This window comes from Periplaneta americana, chromosome 16 (assembly GCF_040183065.1).
Source record: "Periplaneta americana isolate PAMFEO1 chromosome 16, P.americana_PAMFEO1_priV1, whole genome shotgun sequence".
Lineage (NCBI taxonomy): Eukaryota > Metazoa > Arthropoda > Insecta > Blattodea > Blattidae > Periplaneta > Periplaneta americana.
Genome location: NC_091132.1, coordinates 59,970,906 through 59,985,583, shown reverse-complemented (window position 1 = coordinate 59,985,583; position 14,678 = coordinate 59,970,906). Strand labels below are relative to the sequence as shown.

Genomic DNA, 14,678 nt, shown 5'->3' with positions numbered 1-14,678 from the left:
TATTATCTTTCGTTAATTTTTAGTAGGTTATTTTACGACGCTTTATCAACATCTTTGGTTATTTAGCGTCTAAATGAGATGAAGGTAATAATGCCGATGAAATGACTCCGGGGTCCAGCACCGAAAGTTACCCAGCATTTGCTAATATTGGGTTGAGGGAAAACCTCGGAAAAAACCTCAACCAGGTAACTTGCCCCAACCGGGAATCGCACCGGGGCCACCTAGTTTCGCGGCCAGAAGCGCTAGCCGCTACTCCAGAGGTGTGGACTCTTTCGTTAATATTTATGTTTTGTGAGAATCCCAAGTTGGCTATGGTAGGTAACAATGCTACAGTTAGTGTTTTGTTTCGTTTATTGTTAGGAGTTATTGAGAGCTTAGGAGAAATCATTGTTAATTTGAGTTGTAAATGTGACCCGTTGCGCGAAAAGGGACCTGAAGTCGTGAAAGGAAATTTTTACAGAAGGATAAAATAACGAATTTGCAGTGTAAAAACTGGATTTCTATGTTTTGACATCTTGCGCTACTTGCAGGCTTTTTTACATACTAACTAGGACGTAGTTTTACACAATGCTTCTTAAATACCTAAATCTTCCGTATTCATAGACATTCTTAGCGCGGGCTTCCGGTGGATGATCAGCGAACTAACGTTTTTCGTATTCATAAACCAGTGTTAGCGATATGATATGATATGATATGATATGATATGATATGATATGATATGATATGATATGATATGATATGATATGATATGATATGATATGATATGATATATGATATGATATGATATATGATATGATATATGAATCCAATGCTGGGTAACTTTCGGTGCTGGACTCCGGACTCATTTCACCGGCATTATCACCTTCATCTCATTCAGACGCTAAATAACCGAAGATGTTGATAAAGCGTCGTAAAATAACCTACTAAAAAATTGATATGAATCCTGTACAACTAACCAGTCGATAGCCGGGGCTAGTTTAGCACCTCGTAGCGCGGGCTAGCGAAATGTCTATGAATAGCAATTGCTAAGAAAACAAGTGAAAACTTTAATTGCATTTTTCTCGAAAAGTACATAATGTAATATCAACATTCAACAAGTACTCGTATTTGATAGTGACTGAGATATGCAGAAGAGATCATATTGACCCTTGAAGAAGCGAATAGAGCCAGGATTGCTCTGTGGAGATAATCACAGAACAGCAAGGGAAGCTGTAGACAAGTTTCATCGTCGTAATTCAGGAATTTCAAAAACCAGCTCATCTCCTTATAGGCAGTATATTACATACACGGGGCCGTATTAGACATTCTGCTACTCGGGCCAGTTTATATTATTTTGCGGCCCCGTTCTTTAATCCTTTGAGTCACAGAACTCTGAGTTGGATAGTGGTCAAATGAAATAAAATACATAAAATAGAGATGCAAAGAATTTGTATTTTCATAAATGTGCATACAAATTGGGAGGTGGCTGTATTTGAAGCCACTGTAACACAACTTCTCGACATTAAAACAATTCAGACTTTTACCTAGAAACGTACCCGAACTATTATTATAGATTTATTAATTTGCCCTACAGAATAATATCTGTAAAATTGACAATTAATATTTGAGGAGAAAAATTCGTTCCGGCGCCGGGGATCGAACCCGGGTCCTTGGTTCTACGTACCAAGCGTTCTGACCACTGAGCTACGCCGAATTCAATCCAGAGCACCGGACCGAACCCTCCTCCTTCACTATTTCCCTTTGTGGCCTGACTCCAAGTGTATATGTTGACGTATATGTCCAATGTCAACTGCCATTTTCTCCTCAAATATTAATTGTACCAGAACTACTTGTGGTGAAGAAGAATTCAAATGAAGCCACTATACCTCAAAGGATTAATCGATTCATTGCAATGGAAACCGTCAACAGTGTCATTTCTTCGAAAATTCTAGTAGTCAGATTTCATGTTTCAAACAAAGGTCTTCTGCTCTTGGAAGAAAAGAAGAAAAATTGACAGTCATACAGCATAACTTAAAAATGTTTTTAAAAATATTTAAATTACTATAAAAATAGGCTTTGAAAATAACACTTAAGAAATATTCTTGATGAATTCATTTAAGGTACCCTTTTACTACGTTCGACCTGTACATATTTTTAAAACAACGTTTAGTGTGTCCGACATGGAACGACGTGGTCATCCTAAATCGGCTACCAACGAAAAACATTCAACGAATGTGATGGCGAAGATGCCGGCCAGTTCTACAAGCTTAGTGCGATACGTGGCCCGGGAGAGTAATAGGCCTATTAGTAGAGAATCAGTTCGCAGAATATTGAACTCGTCATGTTTCCATCCCTAGAAATTGTAGGATGTAACACACAATGCAAGAAGATGGTCCAAGAAAGAGGCGAGCTTACTGTAACTGGATAATGCGGTGTTTGGGTACTAACCAATCCTTCCTTCGGCAAGTTTTATTCAGTGACGAATGCACGTTCTTTCTGAATAGGAATGCTCATACACAAAATGACCTCTACGGTTATCAGACCTCAAACCTCTAGATTTTTTCTATGGAAACAGCATGTTTTTCAAACAGGGCCTGCATCCATAGACAAATTGAATCAAAGGATCATCCACGTTATCCAACACATTCCACAAACAACACCCTTAAAAGTTAAAAAGGAATGTCAGGTTCGAGTGAAACGGGTTGGGGACAACTGGCCACAGAGGCAACTCGCCACATAATTGAAATTCGTATCAAAGACAATTCGCAACATAATTTATATTCGTATCAAAGACAATTAGCCACACATTAAAAAATTCAAGGCAATACTCAAATTCGCAACAATTTATAATATATTTCGATGGTAACACAAGACAAATCTAGAAGCTGTAAACTAAATAGAAACTATGGGGAAGAAATTCGTTTCACAAAATCAGAAAGAGACTCTGACAAATTAATATATCTTGGCTACATGTAGGCTACACGAGACTTAGAGAAAATAAGAATGGAGTTGTTTGGCGCTGTGACATGCGTGGCGGGTGTATGCAACAGTCACGTTATCAGAAGATGGAAGCAGTGTCGTCATAGAACCGTCTGAACACAAGAATCATTCTGCAGACTGAGGAAGGATTAAGGCAAAGGAATGTGTAGAGAACATGAAGGCAAGGGCGGGGACTTCCCGAGAACCAACGTCTGTCATTATTCAAAATGAGTTACAGCGTATTGCAAGCGAAGCCAATGTGAATCTACCGAAGAAACCATCTATTAAAAAAACTGTGCGCCGTGCCAGGAAGCTGCACCTACCACCTGAACCAAGGAATATTGACGAACTGAACGTTATAGCCGGCAGATACACTAAGACCATACAAGGAGAAAGATGGTTGTTGTATTTTGAACCGGAGGACAACGTGAATGTTATCATATTTGCCACTAATTCACATTTAAATAAATTGTTACGGTCCCATTTTTGGATAATGGACGGTGTGGCAAATTGTCTACTTGTGGCAAATTGTCTATCTCTGGCCAATTGTCCCAGTTACCAATTTTCTGTGGCCAATTGTCCGGAACCGGAGTGAAACATTGTCTTCAAGTAAATAATGGAACACACTTTGAACATTTGCGGCAGTGCACTGTGCAGCGGTTGCAATAAGAACTACACCACTGTATGCCACCACTACACCAGTCCACCATATGCCAGATTTTACATCAGAGTTCCTTGTCCTAGCCTTTGGGTAACTAAACCCTATGTGCAAGGCAGCCAATACTTTATATTAAAGCCCAGAGTTTGAATTCAGCGTTTGCTTTCCCTTAGAAGGAATATCTTCACCACGCTTAAGGAATTTCTTGCTATCCTTATGATTTTGTAGCTTACCATCAAACATTCTCATGGGGGCAGATAAAAAAATTAAATTCTTTTCTTCCACCAAGTTAATAATATGAAAACAAATGCTTATACAAATTTTGGCCACTCGACCGCAATTATGAGGACGTCCAGAAAGTGATTTCCCCTGTGGCCGTTTACAGAAAAAAACACAATTTCATGGAAAGGTTTATTGAAACAGATACAGCAATTGTTGCGCTATTTTACAACATATTCCCCACCGGAATTTAGATACGTTATACCAAGGGATCAAATTTTCTATCCTTGTGTTATAGAAGTTTGCCACCTTTCATAGGAACCAATGTATAATAGCCGTCTGCACCTCTCTGTTGATCCCACGGCATGACAAATGTCTCAGTTCTGATGGGGAATATGTTGAAAAATAACCCAATAATTTCTGTATCTCTTCCAATAATTTTTCCATGAAATTGTGTTTTCTTTCTGTAAACGGTCCCAGGGGAAATTACTTTCTGGACGGCCTCGTAATTGCGGTCGAGTACCCAAAATTTGTATAAGCACTTGTCTTGATATTATTAACATGGTGGAAGGAAATAATTTAACTTTTCTATCTGCCGCCAAGAGAATATCTGCTTGTTTGTGAAGATGCCTCATTCGCCTTCATTGGCGTTGGAATGTTTCCTCTTTCGCCTCCGAAGCCGTAGGACATCTCTTTCGCCTCTCTTCGCGTTGTAGACTGTGCTAAGCAACATTATTACATAATTATATTGCATTAGGTCTACTCTCGGGTAAACGTAAATAAAATAGTATAATGTCGCTTCGAGAAGAGTTGATTATTATTATTATTATTATTATTATTAATATACTACCATCACAGTTATTATTATTATCATTATTATTATTATTATTATTATTATTATTATTATTATTATTATTATTATTATTATTATTATTATTATTATCATACTATAAAAATCAATACTTCGCTGTTACTCCTAACGCTGATCATCACCACAAATCTAGCTCATTGTTCGCTGTCTTAGGCCCAGTTGTCCTGTTAAAATTAATTCCATGGTTATGCGAGAAATGTGTTGTACGAACTCGGAATAGTGCATTATTCGGAGGATAACTTCCGAATAAGCTATTCCATGCTTTCAGTAGCTGTTAAATTTATATCTAGAGAATAAAATATGAAATGGCAGCAGCATTAGACACGAATCTCTGATAGTGATGATGAATTACATAATATTGCATTATTATAACCTAGCTATAGACTCCCATGCTCTTGTCTTTTATTTAAAAGTTATGGCATCAGTTTTTGCTTTCTAGCACGTTCTTATAGTCATTCACTATCACAACTAGCTTAAGTGTATCTTCTATCTAATAATTTTGACTTCTAATTTATTTTGATTTACTCATTTCTTTATAATAAAATCTATACACAAAATAATGATATGTTCAGAAAATAAATTTCAACAATTACTGATATTCTGAATGTACAGTACTTTATAAACAAAATACCATCTAAAATATTGCCAACCTCTGTTCCATATGTAATAGATAACCTTGGAATAAACGAACGTTATACAACACGATACTCCATTTATTCTATAGTTAGGCTATTCCATGAATAGCTATTCCAAGATTTATTCTGCGATCATACAACTGGGCCTAAATAGTTTATTAATAATAAAATTTATTATCGGAATCTAAACGATATGAAAGCAAGTTGTCGTGACTTATTTAATTTATTTTTTTCAATAATGTATTGCAGTACAGGAGAGCAGGGCTATGTGATGGAGTATTTCAGCAGGACGTACTGCATCGCGCCTTACTCTGTGGGAGTCCTCGTTGCAGAACTCGACGCTACGGAAGCAATGAACGTAACCAGCTCGCAAGGTAAGAGATCCAAAACCTGGCATTCACCGATCTTGGATTATTCAATATTAGACTAGTAAGCGAGCCTGGCTGAAACTAACGTAGACGAAACATGCCACTGTATTAAAGTAAGGAGCGGGAGGAGAGTCAGTACTTGGCTTGACCTTGTAAGGGACTGACCCAGGGTGGATTCGTGCACCTAGATACTTTTAGACCATTCTGTATCCTACCTATGTAATGCTTGTCAAAGTCCGATGGGTGGCTTGGGTAGCACTCGTGAATCTGATGCTAACAGGCGAGCCATCGCATCTCAGTCATGGCAGAGCCAGGTTCCATTCTCGGACGAGTATCTGATAAACCTCAGAGCCAAAAACCCCAAGCTTTAATATCCTAAATTAGCATCAAAGGTCCGTACAATATTCATAGATTTTTATTTATTTTATTGGGTTATTTTACGACGCTGTATCAACATCTAGGTTATTTAGCTTCTGAATGAAATGAAGGTGATAATGCCAGTGAAATGAGTCCGGGGTCCAGCACCGAAAGTTACCCAGCATTTGCTCGTATTGGGTTGAGGGAAAACCCTGGAAAAATCTCAACCAGGTAACTTGCTCCTACCGGGATTCGAACCCGGGCCACCTGGTTTCGCGGCCAGACGAGCTGACCGTTACTCCACAGGTGTGGACAATATTCATAGATGCTTCACTCATGCCTCCTCACCCCATGCTGTTTCACTCCAAGATGTCCCATTCAACTATTTTCGTCAAACATTTCTTATACCCTTCTCAGTTTCACACCAACATGTTAATACAAATTTATTTAGTTATTTATTTAAATCTCACCCACAATTTCAAACAACGGAAAATTAATTCCTGAGTTGAGTGTACAGGTACTGGTAGGTTCAAGGCCTCAACGGGACTCGAACCTGCACTACCCCCTAACGGACTGATGATCTAGACCGCCATGTTAATGAGTACTCGCTGCAGAAATTAGCTCGCTCTAGCCAGTCCTTACTCATAGGTATAGTCCGGGTCAGCTTACTTCATACCCTAAGGGTGAAACCTAACCATTTTCCCCCCATTACTACATATGCTAGTGGATTGTGGTAATTTTCTAGTTTGCAGGTTGAATTTTATTTTGCCAACTTCGTTTTGAATTTCGATACTGACAAATACTACAAATGGTAGTTGTTTTTGTAACTGGTATGTTGGCAGCTGAGACAAATATCGACAATATTTGTCGATACTGGAGTTCCATGAAATTAAAATCGTATTAGATTTCTGAGTCGGTTACTGGAAGCTAGTGAAATTTTAATATACTAATAATTAATTAATATCAGTATTAATATTAATGCATAATAGTTATTTTATATGTTACGTTGTGGTTATAATTCAAGACTATAGTCAGATAAGTTTTCGGAGTTAGTACTGATAATTTCATGTGGTCAAACAAAATACATTTTTAGGTTAGGTCTCGTGAGTCAATTGTTTAGTCAGACAAAATACTTGACATGTTGATCCCTTTCCCGTATAGTTTGCTTACGAAAATATGTTACAAATTATTGAATTATTTAGAATAACCTTCCAACAAAGTACGGTAAGTAAATAAGTCATTTAGTATGAAGGATCGTGTGATATCTGATAACAGTTGGCAACATTGACAAGACAGCAATATTTGCTGTTTGGGAACTGTTCTTATGTGACCCTCAGTACACACAGTCCGCTCTCCTCTCACGGCTGTAAAGCTCAAATACTTGCGTTTTTCAGCAGCGCTTCTTAGCTGTGCTGCAAACTCTGCATAGCGTTTTCCTGCGTCGCTTCTCAACTGGCCTGCTAAAAATATTGTAGCGCCATCCATAATAGCAGGGTAGTTGACAAGCGCTGCTGAAAAACGCCAGTGTATAAGGAGCTAAAGGTCCGCTGCCACTTAGCGAAATCGAATCGAACAGAATTCCTCTTCACAATGTATTTAAATGAAAGATAGCAGAAAGCAGCGCGTCGAATCGAATCGAATCGAATTCTTGATCTAGAATATTTATTCCACAATTCCACTGCCGGAACAGAACGTTTTTTTCGGTTATGATCGTATGTTCTCGTGAAGCCTTCGTGAAAAACAAATGAGCAGTATCTATTTTTGTTAGCGTAATTTGTTTATTGAAATTAAGGGGTTCAGAACCATAGTGGGCCAAGCGCCATTTACTAAAATCGTAGAAAACAAGGGTTAAAATGAAGTTATTACCATAATTCAATGGAAACATATAGCAAGTAATATAAAGTATACACATTAAAACTAAATAATATGTCAATCTTCATTAAACTATGGTATTCACTTAACTTTAACCCTTGCTTTCTCCGTTTTTAATAAATGGCGCTTGGCCCACTATGGTTCTGAAACCTTCAATTTATTGCTGAAATAGTACGTAGGCTATACAGAAAATTATAATTTAATAACATCAACGGAGGAAATATAATAATTCTGGTTCAAAACTATCCGTTATTGCATGACAAATCATAAAAGTACTACTGTAATAATAATAATGCCCATGATAATGGTTTTAGGGAAATAAGTAAATTAACGGAATCATCAGGTAAGAACTGAAGGGTTCAGAACCATAATGGGCCAAGCGCCATTTATGAAAAATGGAGAAAGCAAGGGTTAAAGTTAAGTGAATACCATAGTTTATTGAATATTGACATATCATTTAGTTTTATTATGCATACTTCATATTACTTGCTATATGTTCCATTGAATTATGGCAATAACTTAGTTTTAACCCTTGTTTTCTACGTTTTTAATATATGGCGCTTGGCCCACTATGGTTCTGAACCCTTTAATTAAAATCCAAAGAAGTGCAACGAAATTTTGTTTCATCTCTTATTAGAAGATAGTGAAATAAAGTGGCAAATTCTCAATATGTATCTCTAGTTGAAAATATTATGAATCCAGATTTCATTTTCTTGTTTCGGATAGTTACTCTTTTTCCGTCTCATCACATAATTGCTCTAAAGCTATCATGCAATCCGTTTTAAACTGCAACACTCATCGATTGGTTCGGTTGGATTCGATTCGACTAGATGTGAGCGCAGCAGACGTTTCCTTTCGATTCGATTCCGCTAAATGGGAGCGGACCTTAAGAAGAGCAGCAAATGTGCTTTGAACTGTGTTGATGTAAATGGCATGAGAGAGAATGCAGAATATACAAAATAGTTAATTTTTGAGGAAATATGACACTTGTGTTCTACACGAAGCTAACGAATGTGTTGACAGGAACCGTGGAACTGGCTGTGCACCATGTCCGCGATAATTATGAGTCAAAGGTTACGGAGCTGGTGCCCAAGGTGCTACAATTCCTGCAAGACTATCTGCAGACAAGGTTTCCGGTCGACAAATTAGATATCGTCGCCATGCCGATCACATATTTCGAGATGGAGAGAGACTTTCCTGGCCTCATCATGCTGTCGTGAGTTTTCAGATTCATATCTGTCCACTTTCTTTCACTCGTAGGCTATATTTCCCTGAAACCAGGTTATGACGGCTTGCTGAACGTCTTTATCGATGTTGAATCGCTTACCACTCAGGAGCTTATTAAACGGCCCGAAGAAATGGAAATTACTGGGTTCCAGGTCAGGGTTGTAGGGAGAATGGTCCAGTACTCCCACCGGAAACGCCATTTCTCACCGTATACCTCAAGTTGACCATGAATTTCTGCTGGTGAGGTGCCCGTCAGACGCAAAAACCGGCTCAAATTAAGCACTTCAATTTCTGACCATGTTTCCGTGCGCTCATCCATCTTACAACTGATATTGTGAGGGTTTGACGCAACATAAACGCCATCTAGTGGCTGCGTGATGAAGCTGTGGTCTGCTGCTGCGGCCCTGGTGAAAAAATTCGAACAAGAGGGGGAATTTATCTCACGTGAGGGCTCTTCTTACCTTACTTTTTGAATCACTCTCGTCTTTTATTGATAACCACAACTTTTTATTACTGTAAAAAAAAAAGCGATCGAGAATGTATGGGAAGTAAGTCAGGATTTGAAACACCGTGTAAATGAGTGAAAAGAATCTCCTCACTGTACATATCCTGAGAACTCTTTATCTTGCATAATTGAATAAACCTTCTGTGTGGTTATTGCTTCCTTGATTTTGAATTTGCTGGTAATAATTCCAGTATTACTCTCCCTGCAACTTCTTCATATTTCTCCGGTTCACTTTCACAATTATTCATTTTCGAACGCTTGTTGAAATGCCTGCTTAAATGTTCAATATAATTACAGTCATGACATTCAATGTTACAATTGCCATGTCGATCAATATTCAATAACGGTAATTTACAAATTTTTCACCAAATAGCACATCAACAATTTGCACTAATACATGCAAATATATTATTACAATTCGCTAATGTATTTATACATAGTTAACGGTTGCCTAAAAAGTTCTATACGACACACATGTTAAAAGTGATCTTAATTTGTTCGTAGGTTTGCTACACTGTGCTTGTGGCCTCGTTTCGCAAACATACTTGCTCCTAAGATAAAATGATACTTTTAACACTTATATCGTAAATAACTATTATGGAATCTTAAAAATCTGGCCCTTACGAATGGTTATGACGATAACAATTCGTATGGTGACAGTCATAATGTTGACTGTTACAAAAGATAATGTTAAAATGATATTATTATTATTATTATTATTATTATTATTATTATTATTATTATTATTATTATTATTATATGATGACAGGAATGCAGTCGTTTTTATTTAATGTGGTAGCTATAGCGCATTACAAAATTAGAAGTTAATTTGTAGAGTATGAAGCAGTTTGTGCGATGCTTTATATAGGTACTTCAAGTTCGGTGACCGCGACGAAGACCTGTACAAGGATCTGGTGAGGCAGTGGTTGCGTCATATGGTGACGCTTGAAACCTGGAGTGCCTTTAACATCAACGAATTGCTGACCACCTACCTTACAAGATACGCCCTGAGCAAGGTGAGGCCTCAAACATGCAAACAAACCCATCAGGGACCTGTTTCTTAAAACGACTGCTTTGACTATTGATAAGCTGACAAGGAAATAAGAGACAAGTGACAAGTTGAGGAAATTTTTTTCCTTGAAATTTTACAAAGGCCAAATAGAAATGATGGGACGAAATTCAAATACATACTGCTGAGCCATTTATACAAGTCTCCAGGTACGATCAAATTCCAGCAGAATTAATAAGAGAGAAATTTATAAGCTTATACATGCTATTGGGTAAAGGAAATTGTACTAGAACAATGGAAGGAGTCCATATTTGTACAGCTGTCAAAAGGAAAAGTGATCGCTCTCTAGAAGCTAAGTTCCCTTCGGGTACCAGACTAAAGGCTCATTCACAATGAACATTAAACATAACGTAAGCGTTCACTTAAGAATATAAACGTTACGGTAAAATCAAGAAGTCATACCATCATTCACGATGGGAACATAACCATAACAGCAAACATACTTGGTAACCATGGAAACATAACAACGACGCCATTTCCTCATATTCTGTCGTATACTTCAGCGCTCCACGATTGTGTTTTGTTTGCAAATCACGTAAGCATAAGCATGAAAGTTTGGAGTTTGCAAACTTTGATGTTAACATCTTACGGTAATGTTTATGTCAATGCTTATGTGAATCATTGTGAATGATCCCATTTGGTAGCCTGGGCTCAAACTTCTGTGTTTGAGTTACGGTTATGATTAATTTTCATTGTGAATGGGCCTTAAGACACAACATGTGTTGTTTACGTTAAGTGATTCCATAAATTACAACTCTCAGCTATCTGCTAAACTTTCAGAACGGAGAAAGTTACACAACTGCAGAACTGCACTCATTGTATTCTTTACCTAATATAATTAGGAACATTAAATCCAGACGTTTGAGAAGGGCAGGACATGTAGCATGTACAGTAAAACCTGTCAGAAAGACCACTCCTATTGAGAGACCACTCCTCCTAAAGACCGATTTTTTAAAGAACTGAATTAAACATCCACAAAACCAATGTAAATAACACCCCTTTTAAGAGACCACCTCTCTCCCTGACCACCGACCAGTGACTGAATAGCCATTTTCTTAATTTTATCCCTTTTAAAAGACCATACTGTATTTTAAAAATTTACAATTTAATATTTTATTACATTAGTGTAGCCTAAATAAATTCCAAGAAATTCGTTACAGTACTAGAACTTAAAATGATGTTTGGCAAAGTTGTTAAGTGGTACCGTATTCATGTTGAATGCCCATCTCTGTCCTTAATCCCTTAAGGAATATTGGGTATTGCTAGGAAAAAAAGGTACAATGACCGTTTGCTAACGGCTTCCGATGTATGGCAAAGGGTTATTTGCACCGCTGTTTAACAGTTTCTTGGAACGTAAGATTTCTCATGCCGTATGATGGTTTTACTTTTCGTTTTGTACAGAAAAATCAAATCGTTACTTGTTATTACAGTACAATAATTTAATTTTTCTTCCTCCTACCTATTACAAAAATCCGGTGATCAACCCACCGATAACGAAGTTAAAGTCAAGAGAGAATTTCAACCCGAAAAAAATGTCACTAGAAGAAACATTATGTAATATTCAGCTAATTCAACAATCGGCACCATTGAAGGATTGTATGAATGGAGAACATATAAATGAACTTTTTTTAACATGTTAAAGGATTGTTTTGAAAATTAGGTTGTAAAAACGAAATCTAAAAAAAGTTAAGCAGAGTTCAATTTATGATTTTGTGAAGCGGAGTATGTAATGAATCAAAGAAGAAAATTGTAAAAATAGCGTAAAATAAGAAATAAAGTTCTTATCTCAAGCTTTTATTGTTAGCAATATTCCCCGTGTTTTTTTATTTGATTAACATAGAAACGTTTTAACCAATTATTTGTGTAAAAAAAATTCCCCCTGTTGAGAAATCGCTCCTCTGAAAGACCAATTTTTCATGGAACCAGCAGTGGTCCTTTAATACAGGCTTTACTCTATGTATGAATGCAGAAATGCATATAGAGTGTTAGTTGGAAGACTTGAGATAAAAATAGCTTTGGGGAGGCCAAGACGTGGATGGGAGGATAATAATAGGCCTACATATTAAAATGAATTTGAGGGAGGTAGGATATGATGGTAGGGACTGGATTAATCTTGCTCAGGATAGGGACCGATGGCGGGGTTATGTAAGAGAGGAAATGAACCTCCGGGTTCCTTAAAAGCCATTTGTAAGTAAATAATTATATGACGCAGTAGAGACATGAGTACTGGATATGATGTAATATATTGCATGGTTGCTAGGTTTCTAAGGCAGTGTTATTTTGTTGTTTTGAAGAATTCAGGGTAGTGATTGTAGCTTTTCCTTACAGGTACATTGTATAAAATTGTGTTGTGAAGACTGTGATGACGTCATGGAATACTAGTTGCTATAGTCCCGTCGCTCTAATTTCCGGCAGCCAATCACGTTGAAGGTTGACTACGTTTAAACGTGTGCGTCTTGTGATTCGCTGATGAAGATGTAAAGCATTTCTTAAGGCTGGATAAATACTTAATATAATCGCCCGCCATTTTGGTTCTTTCGTTGGCGTTCGCAGAAAGCACACGAGGACGTTATTTGCCGCTCAATTATTTGCTGAATTACAGTGCGATTGATTTATTATCATAGGAGCTACGACATGATAATGTTTAACGGTGTGGCAAATAGATCGCTCGTCTGATAGCTCGGCAACGAAAGAACAAAAATGGCGAACGATACTACCTACCTAGACTTTATAGAGCCTTGACTTCCTAAGACGTAAGCAATGAGAAGGAGTCACGCCGGGAATAACAGCGTCGTGATATAGGTAACTTTTTTCTGAAACCAGTGCCAGAATTAGGCCAAATGTACACGATTTATAGAGTTATAACAAGCGTGTTTTAATGCTACAGTTTAAAGTACTAAACAAACGACGGAGTTAATATTCGTACTTTTTTTAATTGCAGACGAGCAACAAGCAGCCAGAGTTGACAGGAGAATCACGGTTGACCATGTACGACCAGTTTGCTACAAATATCGAAGACCCTTCTTATTTCGGATATATTCCTCCTTACACCACGGAGAGAGGTAAGTTGTCCCTATATTTTGGAAAAAGGCAAGTTCTCTGGCACTGTTCATGACTATGTAAAGACTTTGATGCTTTCACGGTGATTATAACGAGAATATTTTGAGTATCCATCCATGTATACAGATTGATTTCTCCGACGTATCGGATAACTTACATTATGCCCAAGATCTAGCATAGTTGTGATTGATAAGCACAAACGAGTTTAAGTTATTAAACCGATTTTTCTACATTATTCTTCAATAAATTTCCTAGATTTTCAAACAGAGCACACGCACACACATTGTAACACCATTTTCCTTCTAACAAATGTTCTGCAGTGTGAGAATTGGACTGAAGAAATTTAAGGGGTCGTAGAGGGGTGCTAGGAGTCTGAGGGTTCAAACTTGCACGTAATTGTGTGAATTATTTTTTGGGCCATTACGCTTCTGATTAAACCTGTACGTGGCATAGCGATACATTTGGAAATCTGTCGGATACAATATTGCTATGTCACTATGGTGCAATCGGTAAACACTAGCAGTCTTACTAATAAACCGTGTATAGTTTTTAAACTAGACTTATGCAGAGTTGAGACAGAAAACTTTACTAATAAACCATGCAGAAGCGATGGATGTATAAACAGCCTGTAACTATACAATGGGAATTGCTTTGCAGTAGTTATATACACGAAACCCCTTGTTTAAGCTTTGTATATAGAGAAAAAATGGCCGCCCCTCTAACAGCTGTTCGTATCGACTGTCATTTTATGATGATGGTTGCCTAGTAACCAAAGAAGAACAAACCAAAGAGCACAGAATAATTAGAATAATATTACTGTAGCTTGTACTCTTTGACCAAAATATAGTATGGTAATCGATTAGAGCCAGTTGTATTATC

General features: G+C 37.4%; 1 protein-coding gene across 2 annotated transcripts in view; it reads left to right on the top strand.

The window, feature by feature from the left end:
* LOC138716351 (leucyl-cystinyl aminopeptidase-like) overlaps window positions 1-13,869 on the top strand; it is a 29,545-nt gene extending 15,676 nt beyond the window's left edge. For both annotated transcript variants that reach the window (XM_069849339.1, XM_069849340.1), the window contains exons 5-8: window positions 5,591-5,715; window positions 8,962-9,154; window positions 10,539-10,686; window positions 13,681-13,869. In XM_069849339.1, coding sequence (XP_069705440.1) covers window positions 5,591-5,715; window positions 8,962-9,154; window positions 10,539-10,686; window positions 13,681-13,854 — 640 coding nt within the window. In that variant the 3' untranslated portion in view covers window positions 13,855-13,869. The remainder of the gene's footprint in view (window positions 1-5,590; window positions 5,716-8,961; window positions 9,155-10,538; window positions 10,687-13,680) is intronic.
* The last annotated feature ends 809 nt before the right edge of the window (window positions 13,870-14,678 follow it).